General features: G+C 40.9%; 1 protein-coding gene across 1 annotated transcript; it reads right to left on the minus strand.

Annotated features, from left to right (window-relative positions):
* Nucleotides 1-1,738: 1,738 nt before the first annotated feature.
* On the minus strand, nt 1,739-15,826 carry LOC143113643 (atrial natriuretic peptide receptor 1-like). The gene is made up of 23 exons (XM_076275454.1): nt 15,788-15,826; nt 15,138-15,158; nt 14,932-15,022; nt 14,423-14,555; nt 13,915-14,038; nt 13,195-13,299; nt 12,537-12,639; nt 11,822-11,967; nt 11,456-11,528; nt 10,212-10,265; nt 8,863-9,004; nt 8,423-8,544; nt 8,015-8,159; nt 7,576-7,624; nt 7,376-7,483; nt 7,094-7,213; nt 6,828-6,921; nt 6,363-6,450; nt 5,874-6,013; nt 5,285-5,437; nt 3,821-3,919; nt 3,201-3,292; nt 1,739-2,340 (listed from the first exon to the last, which is right to left on the minus strand). Exons 1-23 carry the CDS (start codon nt 15,824-15,826, stop codon nt 2,233-2,235), a joined length of 2,349 nt encoding a protein of 782 aa, XP_076131569.1. The 3' UTR covers nt 1,739-2,232.
* Nucleotides 15,827-16,161: the final 335 nt, after the last annotated feature.

The following is a 16,161-nucleotide window of genomic DNA, read 5'->3' on the forward strand; positions in this document are numbered from 1 at the left end:
ACTTTCACTAATTAAGGAGGTCAACCAACGAATGCCACTCGCCTGGTTCAGGTACAAAATACATTCTGGGATGTTGTCTTCTGTACAAAAGTCACTTATCGGACTATAAAAGTTAGTAGACTGAGTGTAATGTCCCAGGAGATTCCCTTTGTTCCTGTAAGAATCATAGGAAATGTCTGGAAACTCTGTATAAAGACAAAAGAGAAGGCAACATGTAAAATGTTATACCATTCAAACAATATGGGGGTAGATCTTAACACACTCAGTACACCTAGAGTATAGGGTAGGCTACCATATAGCTACATATAGGTCAGTGGAGTGATACCTAATTGGGTCATTTTACAAGTCAGAGTATTGTATCAGTACAAGACTAGTCTGTTTCCGACTTCATTTGACTAGACATAATTAGACAAGTCATCTTTGAAGTTGAGGTCAGTCAAAGTCACAAGATCCTTAAATAGCCTTCAGCTGTTATTTCTGACTTCTTAATATGGCTTTTCTCACAGGAGACCACCAAAATGTAGAGCAGGAGAAAGTGACTTAGATCTCCAAACACAGAAAAAAACAAAAGCATTCATTGAGACATTCATTGTTGTTCAAGTTAGTCTATTAATAATGATAATAAAGCAAGTCACCTTGTGTGGATTCTGGCATCACTGCAGTGGAAATAGGCTACTCCCTAGGGTCCAGGGTCTGTGAGCAGAAATATTCTTACGTAAAGGATTGTAATGTAGCACATGTATTCTGAGAAATTGTTTATTAGGCTAGAGCAATATATTTGTTGGCATCTTTAAGATAATGTTGACACTGTTTTTTATGTTCTTGCTGAAGTAAAGCTGTTACGATGGCAATAGGCTAGAAACTGTATAAGTACCAAAACAAACAGCAAAATGTGAGTCTGTCACCTGCGTAGGCTAACAGTCAAGACCAGACAGGGAACAAATTCACAATAACTGATGAAACATAGTCATAACATTATGTCTAGTTAAAAGAGAACATGTCATAGCCTATGTAAAGATCATACATACTTAGAAGTTCACAAAACACTTTAAAACAGATTAACACAGACTAGATAGAAGTCGGTGACGAGTAGCCATCCAGTCATTGTAAATATTATAGCCTACACAACGGCTTATTAGACGGGCACTGCATGACTGAGATTTACAGTCGGCCAAGACTTCACGATTGGAAAATTAAGCATCGACACTATTCGGAAAATTAGACATCGTCACTGTATGGAAGGTAAATCATTACGAAAAACACAATAACATTGCATGCACTGATTAACACCTATAGTCTATTAAAATGGGTTCCAGTGTTGTTTTCATAAAGATTATTGCAGTCAGAGGTCAATATGAACTATCCTGCGCAACATTTCCATTCTGTTAGAGCAAGTCTAGACTACTATTGCGGAAATCAGGTCAAACAGTTATCTGTCGATACTATGAAAAAATTGCCTAGATTAAGTCCACAAGAACAAAACCACGTAGGCTACTCACAGCTGTTTTGAAGACTATTCTGTCGAGGACTGTAGGACTGCGCTGATACAACCGTGCTTTCACTTCACGGCGGGTATAATCAGCTGCGCAGTCGTTCATTGGAGAACTCGTCGTCAGGCAACGAAGACCTTGCAAATTCATTGGCTGTAATCTTAATAGTTTTATGCGTATTCATCTTCAAACAACTTTACTGAGAGATGCTTCTTCTGTAGTAAATGCTTTATTTGTTTACAGTTGAGTTTAACATCACACTAACAACAGGCATTCAAGTAGTCTAAGACTTTGTAGTGATGTAGCCTAAAACTAAGAACACTGGAATTGCTTGGCATGAACCTACGCTACATTTGTGCTTATATTCTAAGGCAGTTCAATAGGCCTACAACACCTTAAATACATTGGGATAGTGCATTGGAGTTATTCTTTGGATACACGCACATCTGACCATCTAAAAACGTAGCAGACGTAGCAAACGATAGGCCTACAGAGACGCTACATTTGATTTCACATTTCACAAGGGATGACAAAAAACATTGATACAATATAATATATTGATGACAAAAAATAGCAACATTGTTCCAAAATCCATATACAATACAGTATACTACTGAACAATGTTCTTTTTGTCATGAGGTGCCTCTTTGAATTCGTCCCTTCTATCACATTATTCAACACTGGAACATGTTTATAAGTCTGTATTTTGTCCATGATTCTTTTTTCACGACTATCCCGATGGCTAGTTGCTGACGGGCACTGGAACCCCGTACGGCTCTCGGTCCGCCTGTAGTGGGTCAGACAGATCTCTCTTCGCCTCCAGCCACCAAGTCGTCATCTCCCCTTTGCCCTGAAAAACAAAGAGCTGTGCTCTGAAACAACACCCTGGAATATTTAAATTGATGAGGGGCTCCTGACCTATGGATTTAGTTTCCTTTCCCCTTGAGGAACAGACTACTCTGAGAGTGCATAGCAAATGAAGTGCCATTAAGAGAGGGCCATCATGGACATGGCCAGCTGAGACCACTATGGCTCCAGATGAGGTCCCACCCCATCCCATCCCTCTGGGACCACAGGGGATACTCCTCACTCACATACGTTTGTGTTCTACATCCTCACCCTTTGTTGGGTTCACACTTTATTTCAGTACATAAAAGGAAAGAGGCAATGTTACACATTATAAAGCAATTATAAAGACATATTTGTCCTTTGCGCCATACATTTCCTACCACTTTTTTCATTGCATAGGATAAAAATACACTGGAGAAATAGAATTGAACCCAATATTCCATAAACACTCTGGCCGAAATGCAATGTGTGGCTGACATTTATAGCACCTGTCAAATAAATAACTTCAGGTTATATTTACAAATAAGCCACACTAGAATTTCTCTATTTTCTTTTACTCTAAGGGCCATGTGCATGCATCATCCTGTCAGTCTGGAATGTGCTTGTGTGTCCTTGAGGAGAGATTTCTATGGCAACCAGATTGAGCAAGCCAAAACACCTCCTAGCAAGCTAATTTAACCACCAATTTTACTTTCCATTGTTAGTGTATATGAGTGAATGAGCCTACAATATCTTCCCTGGCCCCTTACCAACCATTTGAAGAGGGCTTTGATTGACTAAGCAGACATAGCCTATACTTTCCCCCTCATATCCTAATCCTGATAACTGCCAGCAGCATAACTAAATATGAGCACTATTTACCTTGACGACAAGTGATCCACGGCAGGTCAGTATGTACCCTTTCAGGGTACACAGGAGGTCAGCCGTGGGAGCACTGCACTGGATCTTCAGAGCTGGGGGAGAGAGGAGAGGAGATGAGATGAGATGCTTGGTTTCTGAAAAGGAGGACTACAAGTATTTACTGGAATCTTGCCTGGACTTTCAAGTTGCAATTTGCAGTGTTGCAATGATCAGGATGTGATTGCAGTAGGATAACCAGTACCTTAAGGGATAACCAGTACCTTAAGGAGTACAGGCAGAGACTTTCGCAGTTGAAGGGAGTGATGAGCTAGAGTTATTGACAACTATTATATTAACAATTTCAGTAACTAATTCTCATATGGGGCATTCAGGTTGTGGCTCTCAAAATGAGGTGTGGTGGTTTGTAACCCAGAAATGAGAGGATTAGAGAGAGAATTGTGTTCCATATTCCTGCCAAATTGAGGTCAGTGTTAGCCTATTATTAGGAAGGTGCTCATCTTTTTCGTGCCGCTGCAAGTGATAGCAGGCGATAAAAAAAGAGGTCCACCATGATCCAGGACCTGTGCCAGATCAGGAACGCTGCTCTGTTATGGGGCGGTCGGCTCACTGTGTTCGCACACCTTCGCTCGTGGATTCCATTCGGGACGCCGTGTTCACTGTGTCGCCAAACAAACAGTACCGGGGCATCTTGGTTCCCACAACACCAGCAACCACAGGGCCTGTGTGGATTTAACAAGGCTCAGTCAGTGCATACATTTTTTACTCAGTCACATTCGTCATCCTCATTTGTCAGCGTTAGAGTCCAACTCCATTCCTCATGGAAAAATAGCTTGTCATTAACAGACTGGCTCAGTGGAAACCCTGTAAGTGCAGAGAACATGGAAAAGATCATCTGCTGTGAGAAAGATATGTACAGTAAAATAGCCATTGTACAGTATACACCATCACCAAAAACAATCATTTTGTTGTGATCAGGGATGGGCAGTATTTATGATACATGTAATTCAAATACAAAATAGTATTTTGTCATTAGAATTGTATTGGGTTGAAGTAAATGACTGCGTATTTTGTAGCAAAATACTTTATAGGTGTGTATTTTTGAAGTTTAATAATGCTGCCAAATCACACCAACCCACTCACTCAACCACATGGTTACTAGCTCACCCACACTTATAAGTTTGCCCGTTTTCGGTAGAACTTTGGGACAACATTGATTGTAATGTGTATGTGTCCTCCAAAGCTGATGAGACACAAGGCACTTTTCTGAGCAATGTTGCTGGGCAATGTTTGTGAGTACTGTTGTTCTGGCACATTCTCTTGGATATTGGACAACTTAGTTTAAACAGTTGGCAAATTAACATGATCATCCAATCGGAATCCATGGAACCGGTTGTGGTCTGCTCACAAAGTTGCGCCATGTATCACCTCAAGCAATATCAAGCATTCTGGGCATGCATTGACAATATCAGAGACTTCATTCTCTGTATTATATGTCAGAGTGCCATGAGTTTGAAGTCTTTATTTTAAGGAAATATAACTACATTGGGTTGCTTTAAGCCCACATTCTGCATAGGTTCTGTGGTTAGTTTGTACCACTTGACAAGTTCAGTTGTGACTTTTTGATTAAATCTATGATATAGTATTTACGCTATGAGATTTAACAGGGATATAAGCATAGTTGATCTGTTGACTATTTGCAGATTTATGGCATGTCTCGTGGAGAAAAGCTGTTGCTCTCAAGGAATAGATTAAACGTATGTATATAGATAGGGAAGGTTTGCAAAGTGATTTCATGCTCCCTTAAAAAAAGTATTTTTTAATATTTTGAATGAATCTTAATACATTTAAATTAGGGTATTTGATATTCTATTTGAAAATACATTTGATGTATTTTTGCCCATCTCTGGCTGTGACGCATAGTATACTGTAAATTGAAAACAGAAAACAGGAACTCCAAATGTGTTGGGGTACCATTCTAACACCAATTTAACATTCACATCACATTCAGTTCACACCACATTCCAATCACATCCTGGTTTCTGTGTTTCCTGCCAGTAGTGACATGCTGTGGGGGCGAGCCTCACCTGAGTGGATGCCAGCCCGTATCTCGAGCTGTGTGGTGGGCTTGTGGGGGATCTTAAAGGCGTGGCACACGCTGATGAGGTCCAGGGCCATGCTCGCAATCTCTCCTGCATGGTTGATGCCATTCTCGTTCGGCACGCCAGAGACCACCATGTCTGAGACACCCATCCACACACACACACACACACACACACACACACACACACACACACACACAGAGAGAGAGAGAGAGAGAGAGAGAGAGAGAGCTGGGATGATTGTTGCCGTCACTGTCTGTACGTATATGCATGATGACCAGAGGTGATAGACCTGGGAAGTATACTGCTCAAAACAATTAAGGAAACACTTCAATAATCCACTGGATCGGTACTCTGACACTGTTTGGCTCTGAGCACAAGTAAAACTTTTGAGGCGAGTGTTTTATTTTCCAAGAACTGTCAGACATTCTGTGAATGTAGTTTGAGAATGGGGAAAAAGGGTGGAAGGTTTCAAAAAATGTGTTTTAACAATTGTTGAAAACTGTAAGTGTTCCCTTCATTTTTTTGAGCAGTATATTTGGCATTTACAAACAAATGCCTCGGCAATACTTACAAGCATCTCCTATGGTCTCCACTTTATACACGTCATAGTTGTCGATAATGTCGTCAAATGTGGTGTAGAGTTTGTTGAGGAAGTTCACCACCTGATGGGGGGTACTGGAGCCAGACAGTTGTGTGAAACCCACTATGTCACTGCAGCAAGACAGGAACAGATGACCAGTGAGCACATTAGCTAAATTTATCATGCGCATTTCTAATAAATAAATAAATAATAAATAATTTTAAATGCAACAAAACATCTGTGTCTGTTAATATAGACCCTTTCAAGAGAGTTCCATTAGCCTATCAGCATCATAGTTGGCCCCACAAGACTTCCTTTTTAACATTCCATATGTTATCTTAATGCAGAGGAAGTAGATTGGGACCCAAATAGAACGTTCAAGCATTGTTTTTGTTTTTATTGTTGAAAGGGTCTATAAAACAACAGAAAAATTATCAGATGGTGCTCACTGTTCACTGTGCAGTACCAAGCAACCCCCACCTGAAATATACAGTGGCATTGGAGTAGCTCTGAGCCTCAGCTGTACGTCCTTGACGAAGGTCATCAGCAACTGGCTTTGGTAACATACCTACAGAAATTAGCCTTACAGTATTCATTTATTCAATTACGCAAGTCTAATTCATAGACTCACGTTTCTTATTTGAAGCAACATTACAGAAAAGAAGACTAATGAATAGCTAGGAACTTAAAATTGGATAAATATTTTCATCTCCATTTCAAAACTTAAGTAAAGTACATCAAGTAAAGTAAAGTAAAGTAAAGTAAAGTAAACACTCAAAATACTGTAGATAGTCTACATATTCTGCCAATAAGTGTTTTGGTTGTCCACTAGGTGGCGCTTCTTACTGAAAATGCTCTACGGAGATTGCTGCATTACTATTCCACCTGCCATGTCATTACAGTGCTTTTAAGGCAGTGGAACAAAAAAAGAATGTTGTAAATTACTGTAGAGTAAGCGGTCCGTCTTCTGTTTCTCTTGGAGAAGATCCTGTGTCCGCTCAGCCACAATAGCCTCCAAATGCTTGCTGTACTTTTCCATCTGAGGAGTGGGGAGTGCACAAATGTGTGACTCTTATTTATAAGAACACACAAACTAAAAAGAAATCTAAAAAAACGTTTTATATATATATAAACATATATTGCTTAGCAGACAGTATTCAATTAGCATTTGGTTTGGTATCCTTCCATGAGAAAACAGTAGAAAAACCTACCAGGTTCATCATCATGTCTACAGGGCTGACTTTGTGGGGGTTCATTTTGTCTAGAAACTTCTTCACCTGCTCAAAGGTTGGTCTCATGGCAGCGTTGTGTGTCCAGCACTTTTTGATGAGCTGCGTGAGCATCAGTCATGTGGTGAGTGTGTGAATGTGCACGTTATTAATAACAGCAAGTGTTGATTTACAAAACTCTCTGGTGGCTTATTTTGACAAATAAACAGATTCAGATCTACAAAATGAGCATGTAGAGAATTGTCAACGTCTGTTGTGACACACCTCACAGTAATCACTCTGATCGGGGCAGTCTGTATCCGCTTTTCCCGGTTTCAGCTCAGGAAGCTGCGGACGCCACATGACGTCTAGCTTTACAAGCTCCGTCTGCTCCTGGTGCCAAGATGATTGACAGGTGTCACAACAATAATTGAATCTTTTTCCGCTTTAACCAACTCATTCATGGGGTAGGCCATCATACTCACAGAAATTAGATCACTGCGGGACGCAATTTCAACCAAAATGATGGAATAACTGAGGCAGACGGAGAGGGCAAAAATGAATTTCAAGTTGTTTTAAAGCTCTCTGTTAGGATTACGATTCACTGCACTATGTACAGTCACCTGTCTATTCTTTATGTACACTGGGTGTATGCAAATGTCTCAAGTATCACAAATAAAACATTTTCCTTGTGTGTGTGTCTCTGTGTGTGTGTGTGTGTGTGTTTGTGTGTGTGTGTGTGTGTGTGTGTGTGTGTGTGTGTGTGTGTGTGTGTGTGTGTGTGTGTGTGTGTGTGTCAGGTCTCATGACAACACCTGTATGTACCTAATATAAGCTGATGGGTAAACATTTGTACTGGAAGAACCTGTAGGGTACTTCATTGACATCCGCCATGCCTTTGGGTAAACAAACCATATACTTCACCTGTATATGTCGGCTGGAGCGGTGTGGTTGGAACTGCTGCCAAGGAGGACTTCAGGGGCACAGTATATCCGGTAGGGGCTCTCACAGTGGAAAGTGTTACTGATGGCCTCAAAGTCCTCCTTCCTGTAGGCCTCTAAGCCGTAGTCTATAGATGAGGAAAGACCTATTATTTATTTGACCACAAATTGATTATTTCCTGTGGCCTGACCACCTCGCCAGTGGACTATGTTAAATTCATGGGTTTAATATGAGGTATAAACGCAATAAAATATTCACTATGGAATATAATCTATGAACAAATAGGCATCAGACTAATTTAATAAAAACAATTAAGGGAAACTGTTACATGATACATTTTGTCGTTGTGTCAGGTAGGTTCAGAGTGTTTGATTGGATGTGCTGGATCACCTGAAATTTTGCAGACCCAACGGTCATCGATGACACAGTTTCTAGAGTGAAGTCTTCCATGAAAAATCTTGTGCTGATGCAGGTAGGCCATGCCACGAGCGATATCAGTGGCAAAAGACAACCTGGAAACATATCAACATTTCAGCTGCTTCATACAGCATGTACTGTAAATAGCATGCAAATATGCCAATACATTTACAAAGACAACTGTCAGTATACAACAAATTTAGCTAAATCCACCGTCACAAATTAGTACAACTTTATCAAGTTCCTTAGAGTTTTAAATCTTCTCCAATTTGTGTTCTTCCATACTACATACAAAACAATAATCAAGTTTTCCTTTATTTACAATAACCACACTGAAGTGAAGTAACAACTTTAAGCTATAAATACATACAGCAGCAACAAGATGTAAGAATTGATTTCCGAGGGGAATTTACCGAAAACCCCAATTGATTGGGATGTCTTCATTCAGAAGGACATCGGCAAGACTTCCCTTTGGGCAGTACTCTGTGATGATGTTGACAAATGGGACTTCAATGCATCCACCAATGAACTTGCAGAGATTGGGGTGATCCAGTTCTCTGGCATAACAAATAACAATGAGAGAGAACAAGGAAGGATAGAGGGAAAGGGTTTTTTTATGGCCCGTCAATAAAACAGTCATCTATGAGTTTTGCCTAAGTGTATTTAGAATGCAAATTAATCCACAGAACAGATTTCAATCAGCCTTGAGCAAGCTGTGCCTTGCTTGTTAAGGAAGTACACTACACTAAATGTCTGATCAAATATGTTATGGTGAGGTAAGTCTGCAAATACAAAAACATCCTTTAGGATATTGAATATTTTTACAAAGTTTTGATCAAACATTAGGTCAAACTGTATTTATCAAGAGCATACACAATGTTTTATTTACCATCAATTTACAAAAGACTGTAAGGACACTGAAAGTACACAGGTAGCCACAATGCACAGTATTTGAACATTAAAAGAAGTAAAAGCACAGAGCACAGAGCACACACAAATAACTGCAGCATCAGAATCACTATTCATTTGACTGTTCTCAATTATAACATGGCTAGTGAAAGAGTATTGTATTTGTTTGAATAAAATCTATATAAATATACATTTAAGATATAAATGTAAAGTGGGTTTACATTAAGGATAAAACCAAACTGTTGCAGTAATAGATATACATCAAACAAAGGGTCATGATCTTCCATTGAAAAACAACACAAAGAACAGAACCAATAGGGGTGACAAAACACTAGAACCATCACCCAGCCAAACATCCCACTCACCGAACCTCCTTCACTTCTTTCCTGATAGTCTTGGAGAGGGCAAAATGCTTCTTCTGGATGTTTTTCACGGCCACAGTTCTGCCATCACTATTTGCAAACAAACACAGCAATGGAGGTTTTTAGTCTGTTGTTTATTAACCCACCAAGGATTGTATTTAAAGCCTGTAAACATGTTTGCTTCCTCTGTAAAAACCAAAGATAACACCCCAAAGATTTTCTTTTCCATTGTCCTCAAGTGAGACAACCCAACACGCTTGATGCAAATTCACCCCATGAGGAATGTCTGCTTCTTAGTAATAAATATAGATTTATGATAACAAACCTCATTAACTAACCTCAGCTACAACCCAACAGTTCACTCATACCACATGACGCCTGTTATGAGGGCAAGACTCACTAAATGCCTGGCTGGATGAAGCCCGGTTTGAAGCCTGAGTTTGTGACGGTGCAGACGGTAACGTCTGTGGCCCGGCTCACACTGGAGTTACTCTTCTCTGGCTGCAGGCTGGTGGTGCTGCAGAATCCCATGTAGCACATCTTACCTACACACCACAGCACCACGGCAGGGAGGAGAGCAGATACACACTTTACCTCGACAACACAGCACCATGGCAGAGAGGAGAGCAGATCAGTTATATGGGGGCACCAGTGGTCAAGGTTGCTTGGAGAGTTTGGATAAACTCCCACATGCTCACAAAAGTAATGTTTTTTGTCAAGCTGAAAGCAAGACAGGGTCTACACAGGGATGTGGGAAGCAGGGACTGAAAACAGAATGGTTTTCATTTTGGTCCGTTCTGAGCAAAAACATTATTTTTTTGTTCCTGTTCCAGTGTTCCAAGGCCTCTCCTCTAAATGGTAACCAGTTAGAACATTATAGAAAAACGGTTTATAACATTCCTTTAAAAATAACATTTGTCTTTACAAATTGATTTATGGCCAGTGGCACAATACAGTACTAACAGCCTTAAAGCCTAAATCAAAGCACATTAGATATCAAGGCTAACGGTTAAAAACACTGTGCTTGAATTCAGGCTTACTGTATGTAATATTAGATCTTTAAAAATGTCTAACTTCAGGAACAAATGTCCTTGCTTTAAACCCTGTAATAGCCTAACCTATGTGTGGTGCTACCAACTGCATGCCATGCCTATAGATATTTTCCTAGTGTCTCTGGTAGCCTATGTTATTTCACACAATGTTTCAGTAATTTAGGCTACATACTTGGAAAAGGCAGTTAGATAGTGCTGGATATGAAAATCCTTTTTATAAATTAGTAGTTCTAGCTTATTATACAGACATTGATTCATAAAATCTGATTAAATTCATCCTATAAGGGGTCTGGGGAACACTGTGTGGGCAGGTCACTTTATATATTCAAACCAAGATTAATTGGAACGATAAATACCATTATTAACCAGTTATCTAAAATTGAAAATAATGTTTTCACCCCGGAACAAGTGAAATTGGTTTTGTTCCCATTTTCGGTTATGTTCATCCAAAAATTGTGTTCGTTTCTAGTTTTCATTTCCGTTCTTTGAACTGTTTCCAATCACTGGTGGGAAGTTTGTTAAATTGAAGAACTGTCAGCAGCATTGATAGCTAATGACTCATCAGGAGAAAGCTCATCAATAAAAGAGAGTGTGGATGTCTGGTTTTCGTTAAAGGTTGGACTACTGATGTAAAACTGTCTTTATGCCTTGAAGTTTAGATGATATTTTAGGCATCACCTCACCAAACATTATGTTGTTGTAGTTGATGATCCAGCTCTCGTCCCAAAACATCTTCTGCTTTTGGTACTGAATCCACTAAAACACAAACAAAAACAAAAAACAACTCCCATTACGCCTACCAAAAAGCTTTCAAGCTTTGTGAGTAATTGCTCTAACTTCAAAACTGCCCAGTGCTGTTTACTTGGTACATGTGGCACCCATGTAAAACTTTCTCGTCGATGGAAATGTGCGCTCTCCATTATTTACTTATTTACATTGCACTGTTTTCATGTGCCTTTCAATTACAGACACACACACTGCTTTTGAGGAAAACAAAACAGAGAGACTTCAGTGGGGTCAAACCCCCAAAACGCTGGGCGTCGCCTCACCACAATGGTTAAGATGAAGCCACTGCAGAATAGGGCAACCGGGAGCCCAATGGCAACTTTAATGGACATGGACATGGGGCAGACACCGCAGTCCGCCGGGCAGTTCAGGCAGCTCTCCTCCAGCTCACAGATGTTATCTCCACACACTGTTACACACACACGCAGGAAAGAGCAAACAGCTGAAGTCACGAGAAGCACACAGGAGTCTCAGAAGGAAATATATGTCAGGTCTCCTTTTCTCGTGACATACTAAAAAAGTACCGATCTGATAAAGTGGTTATGCTAATACGGCCTATGGTATAAACCAGTTTGGTCTGTAAATTGACTTCAAAACCACCCCATGTGGGAGCGTACCTATGTTCCCTGGGTCCTATGTTCCCCGCTTTGCATGGGACCGGGGAACATAGGACCCTTTTTAAAAACCCTAACCCTAAACCTAACCCCGAGCAGGGAATATAGGACCCGAGGAACATAGGGAAGACCCCCCCCCCATGTCCTAAGCAGTTTATACAAATTCAGTCAGAGCCATTTGTTCAGAAAGGGCAACCTGTTCTATTGTCAGCACAAGTTCACTGTCGGTGGTATATTTTATTCCCTCATCTTTTTCTGATTGGTGGTATACAACATTTGAAACCCCATGCCACTTTATGGTACACAATGTTCTGGCTCAGTGATAGGATGATGCAGTGGACAGATATTACAGTCTAAAGCTGACCTTGCGCACTGACGACTAGAACCTTGGACTCCAGTGCTGCGTGCAACTGTCCCACTTTGATATGGGCAATAAGGGACGTCACGCCTAAGTGCACCAGCACGACCTGTGCAAAAATAAAGCAAGAAGGGACATGCCTCAAAGAGGGTGTGATGGTGGCTCCACTACACAATGGTAGCTCCACTACACAATTGATCTATAATGCCTTCTTACAAATTTTAAGGGCTATTTTCTCCTTGGATCAGGGTCATGTCCTGCATGTATGTGCATGTATGTGATTTACTTTACTTTACTTTACTTTACTTTACTTTACTTTACTTTACTTTACTTTACTTTACTTTACAGCCCAAGACAAATTTCCCCTTGAGGGACAATAAAGTTTATCGTATCTTATCTTATTTCCTTACCACTGAGTAGTGCATCAAAATTATGTGAAAGAGACTGTAAACTGAATGGAAATCCACATCACAGCGATTGTTTCAAGTGTAAGTAAGTGTTAGGCAGTTCTGTAACATGACTAAAGAATTGTTCTAAAGTGAAGCATTACACTTTATTTCCCCCATTAAACTGAATAGGCCTATAAAACGTTTACTTAAAAAATTCTACTTCATCAATTTTGAAATGTGGCAGCTTCAGAAAGGGGTAAGAGGATTTGAGTCACCTTTGATGTCCAGAGTTGCTGACTCATCTTTCCTGCCTTTGAAACAGTGTGTGTCACAATCTCGCCATCATCTGGGATCCAGGGTCCACATATGCCCCCCTGCCTCTATTTGAGAAAGCAATGGAAAGGCGATGCATACAAACACACACACACATATACAAACACAGAGAGAGAGAGAGAAAGAGAGGAAGGCAGTGAGACAGGAAAACAGTGAGACAGTGCCATGGAGAGAGAGATACAGAGACGCTTATGGCCAGCGCTTATGGCAATCAAAAACAATTTTCTCTTCTCAAATGACCCACTCTTCAGATGAAGGTCACGGCATGTGTACACAACGTAGAGAGTCCCGGGTGCTCGCGAGGAGTGGGCCTAACGAGGGCTAATTAAAGCCTGCGTTCGCACCGCTGATGAGCCATACTTGTAGGATTGCAGCCCTTCTCACAATAATCAAATGTTTTACTGTCAGCAGCTAGATAATTATACAGCCAGGGGCCCAGTGTGTGTGCGTAATGGCTCCCAGCTGCTTGTTGTTGCCTACACACACATACACACACACACACACACACACACACACACACAATCACACACACCCCACAGAAAAGCAAGTTGGAACAAAAAACAGCAACTGTTTTTTTCTTTTTGTTTTTTTTTAAAAAACATCCATATCTTTTCTTTTTCTTACAGTGTAACATTTTCCGGAGCATGGGTGGCATTACTGACCATGAGGGCAAGGGGGCAAGAGTGGATGTTGGCGTGGTACACGCAGCAGTTGTGCTCGTCCGCGTTGTTCCAGTTCGTGGGACACTCGTGCTCGTGACAGAAGCGCTTGGCCTCCGAGGCATCACTGCGAAGGAAGAAAACAGGCGAGGAGAACAATCAGACCAAAGTGACGACAGTTCTTTTCACACGCAACCAGTGACACCAGTTGTTTTAAACTGAAGGAACAATTATACATTGGAGAAACTGCAGTGGATGACATGGATAGAGATGCGTTTTCTCTTCTTTGGTCTGCATCAGAGACTGTTTGCACCTGGACAGTATGTGTCTATTTATTTCAATTCAAGTGAAGCGACAGAAAGCAGTCCTGCCCACACAGTGCAGCATTGTCCATGGCAAGCAAATATTAGCCAAGTGATGAATACTAAATTGTTAACTTTTTTGTATAATTTTAAATGTCATGGTTGAGCTACGTTGTCAAGGGAGATGATCTTTTATGCCGCAGGATCACCTGAACTGGAAGATCTTGTTTTTCACCGCATAATCATAGAAGGAGTCGGCAGCCGTAACTGAATAGGTAACATTGAACTCCTCCCCCTCCGTTACTTTCTCAGGAGGCCGTTGGACCCAGGCCATCTCGAGTCCTGATGCAGCACAGAACCACAATGTTCCAAAACATCACCCCATATATTGGTCATAGATATCCAAGGCATTTAAAAATATCATAAAATGTCTCATTATGTCTCTGAACAGAACATTTTGTATTATTATTTCAGATAATGTACATTCCTTATGAAGGCAAAAAAAAAAGGTCACGGCCAACTGTTGGATAGTCTGTCTTTGAAATGTTACAAATGTTGCTCATATAAACAGACATCAAACTTCAACTCACTTTTTTAGTCTATCTGTGTTTGCAATTGCAAATGGTGAGTTCACAATCCCAGAAACAAACTAAATGAAAACTTGTTTGCCCAACACTCAGTGATATTAGATTCCCTTTAAACATCTCATATTACTCACCTCCACAGCTTATCATATTGTAATCATTGGGCTCAGAAATAGGCCAGCAGTCATACTCTGAGTTGTCGAGGTCATGCCAGCAATCAACAGCCTGGTGAGGGAAATCAACCTCTTTATCTATCTCATTAAAAACAACAAAGCATATTCAGCCTCTGGCAAATTGTAGGTTCACTGAGATGTTTAATTTCACATTGAGATTTGATTACAGGCACGGACACATGACACAGCTAGAACACAGAGGTAAATGATCACAATGTCTCTAGTGCACACACACATACTCAACACACATTCAAAGACATCAATAGCCATACAGTGTATAGTTTCTCAGAAAATTAAACATTTGCTGATTTCACTTCTATTTACCACACATGTGCCCTCTTGAGTTTGCAAATAGCGGTTTCAGGATGCAAAAGTGGATCGGCGCCCATGCTGTTTGCCTCAGTGGAACACATTCACCATGTCGCACATAATTCCAAACGAGTGTTTCTGACATGTCAAACAAAGCTCAAACGAGTGTTTCTGTACGTCAGACAAAGCTAGGGTGTCCCCCCGATTTCAGATGACCGAATCCAAAATAGCTCTCCTTTTCATAGCCAAAAAAGGAACCCAAGACATGGTGAATATTTACTGAACATTTAAAAACAACAAAACCCACTTGAACGTGACAGTGCATCACAAAACACTTAGAGGTGTCAAGCGTCCCAAGCCACAAATCAGCGACTTCTACCCAACTTGAGGCATTTATCAGCAAGCAACCACAATACCCTGAACCTCATACAAATTATAATGGCAACAAAAATCAAATCTCACAAAACAGAAGTTGCATTTGTACCAAAGAATCAACAAGAGCACTCACCAGGAGAAGGGACGCCAGTGAGGCAGCCCAGAGAGCCATGTTGCTGTGCTCTCCGACTCTCAGGTGCGTGTCCCCAGGGACTGGCTTCTTTCTGCCTGTGTGAGAGCTGGGCTCTTGGCTTCGGTACCCCCCCTTAATTGTTAAATCAGTGGAAGTGGGCTCTTTTAATCAGAACAAAGACAGCCCTGCGACCTCTACGCCCAGGAGACTCGCGGCGCCCTCACCCACCATGGCACCATCCAGGCACAGGACATCCGCCCATTTTAGCCCCAACAGAAGATTGTGTGTGTGTGTGTGTGTGTTTTGGAGTGGGGACAGATTGGGTGTTTTAATATATGCAGATCCTGTTGGTCAGGATACATATTCCAGATTAA

This window comes from Alosa pseudoharengus, unplaced genomic scaffold, assembly GCF_046254945.1.
Source record: "Alosa pseudoharengus isolate Yale_2024_CS ecotype anadromous, Long Island Sound unplaced genomic scaffold, YU_APseudo_1.1 YU_APseudo_1.1_scf_11, whole genome shotgun sequence".
NCBI lineage: Eukaryota > Metazoa > Chordata > Actinopteri > Clupeiformes > Clupeidae > Alosa > Alosa pseudoharengus.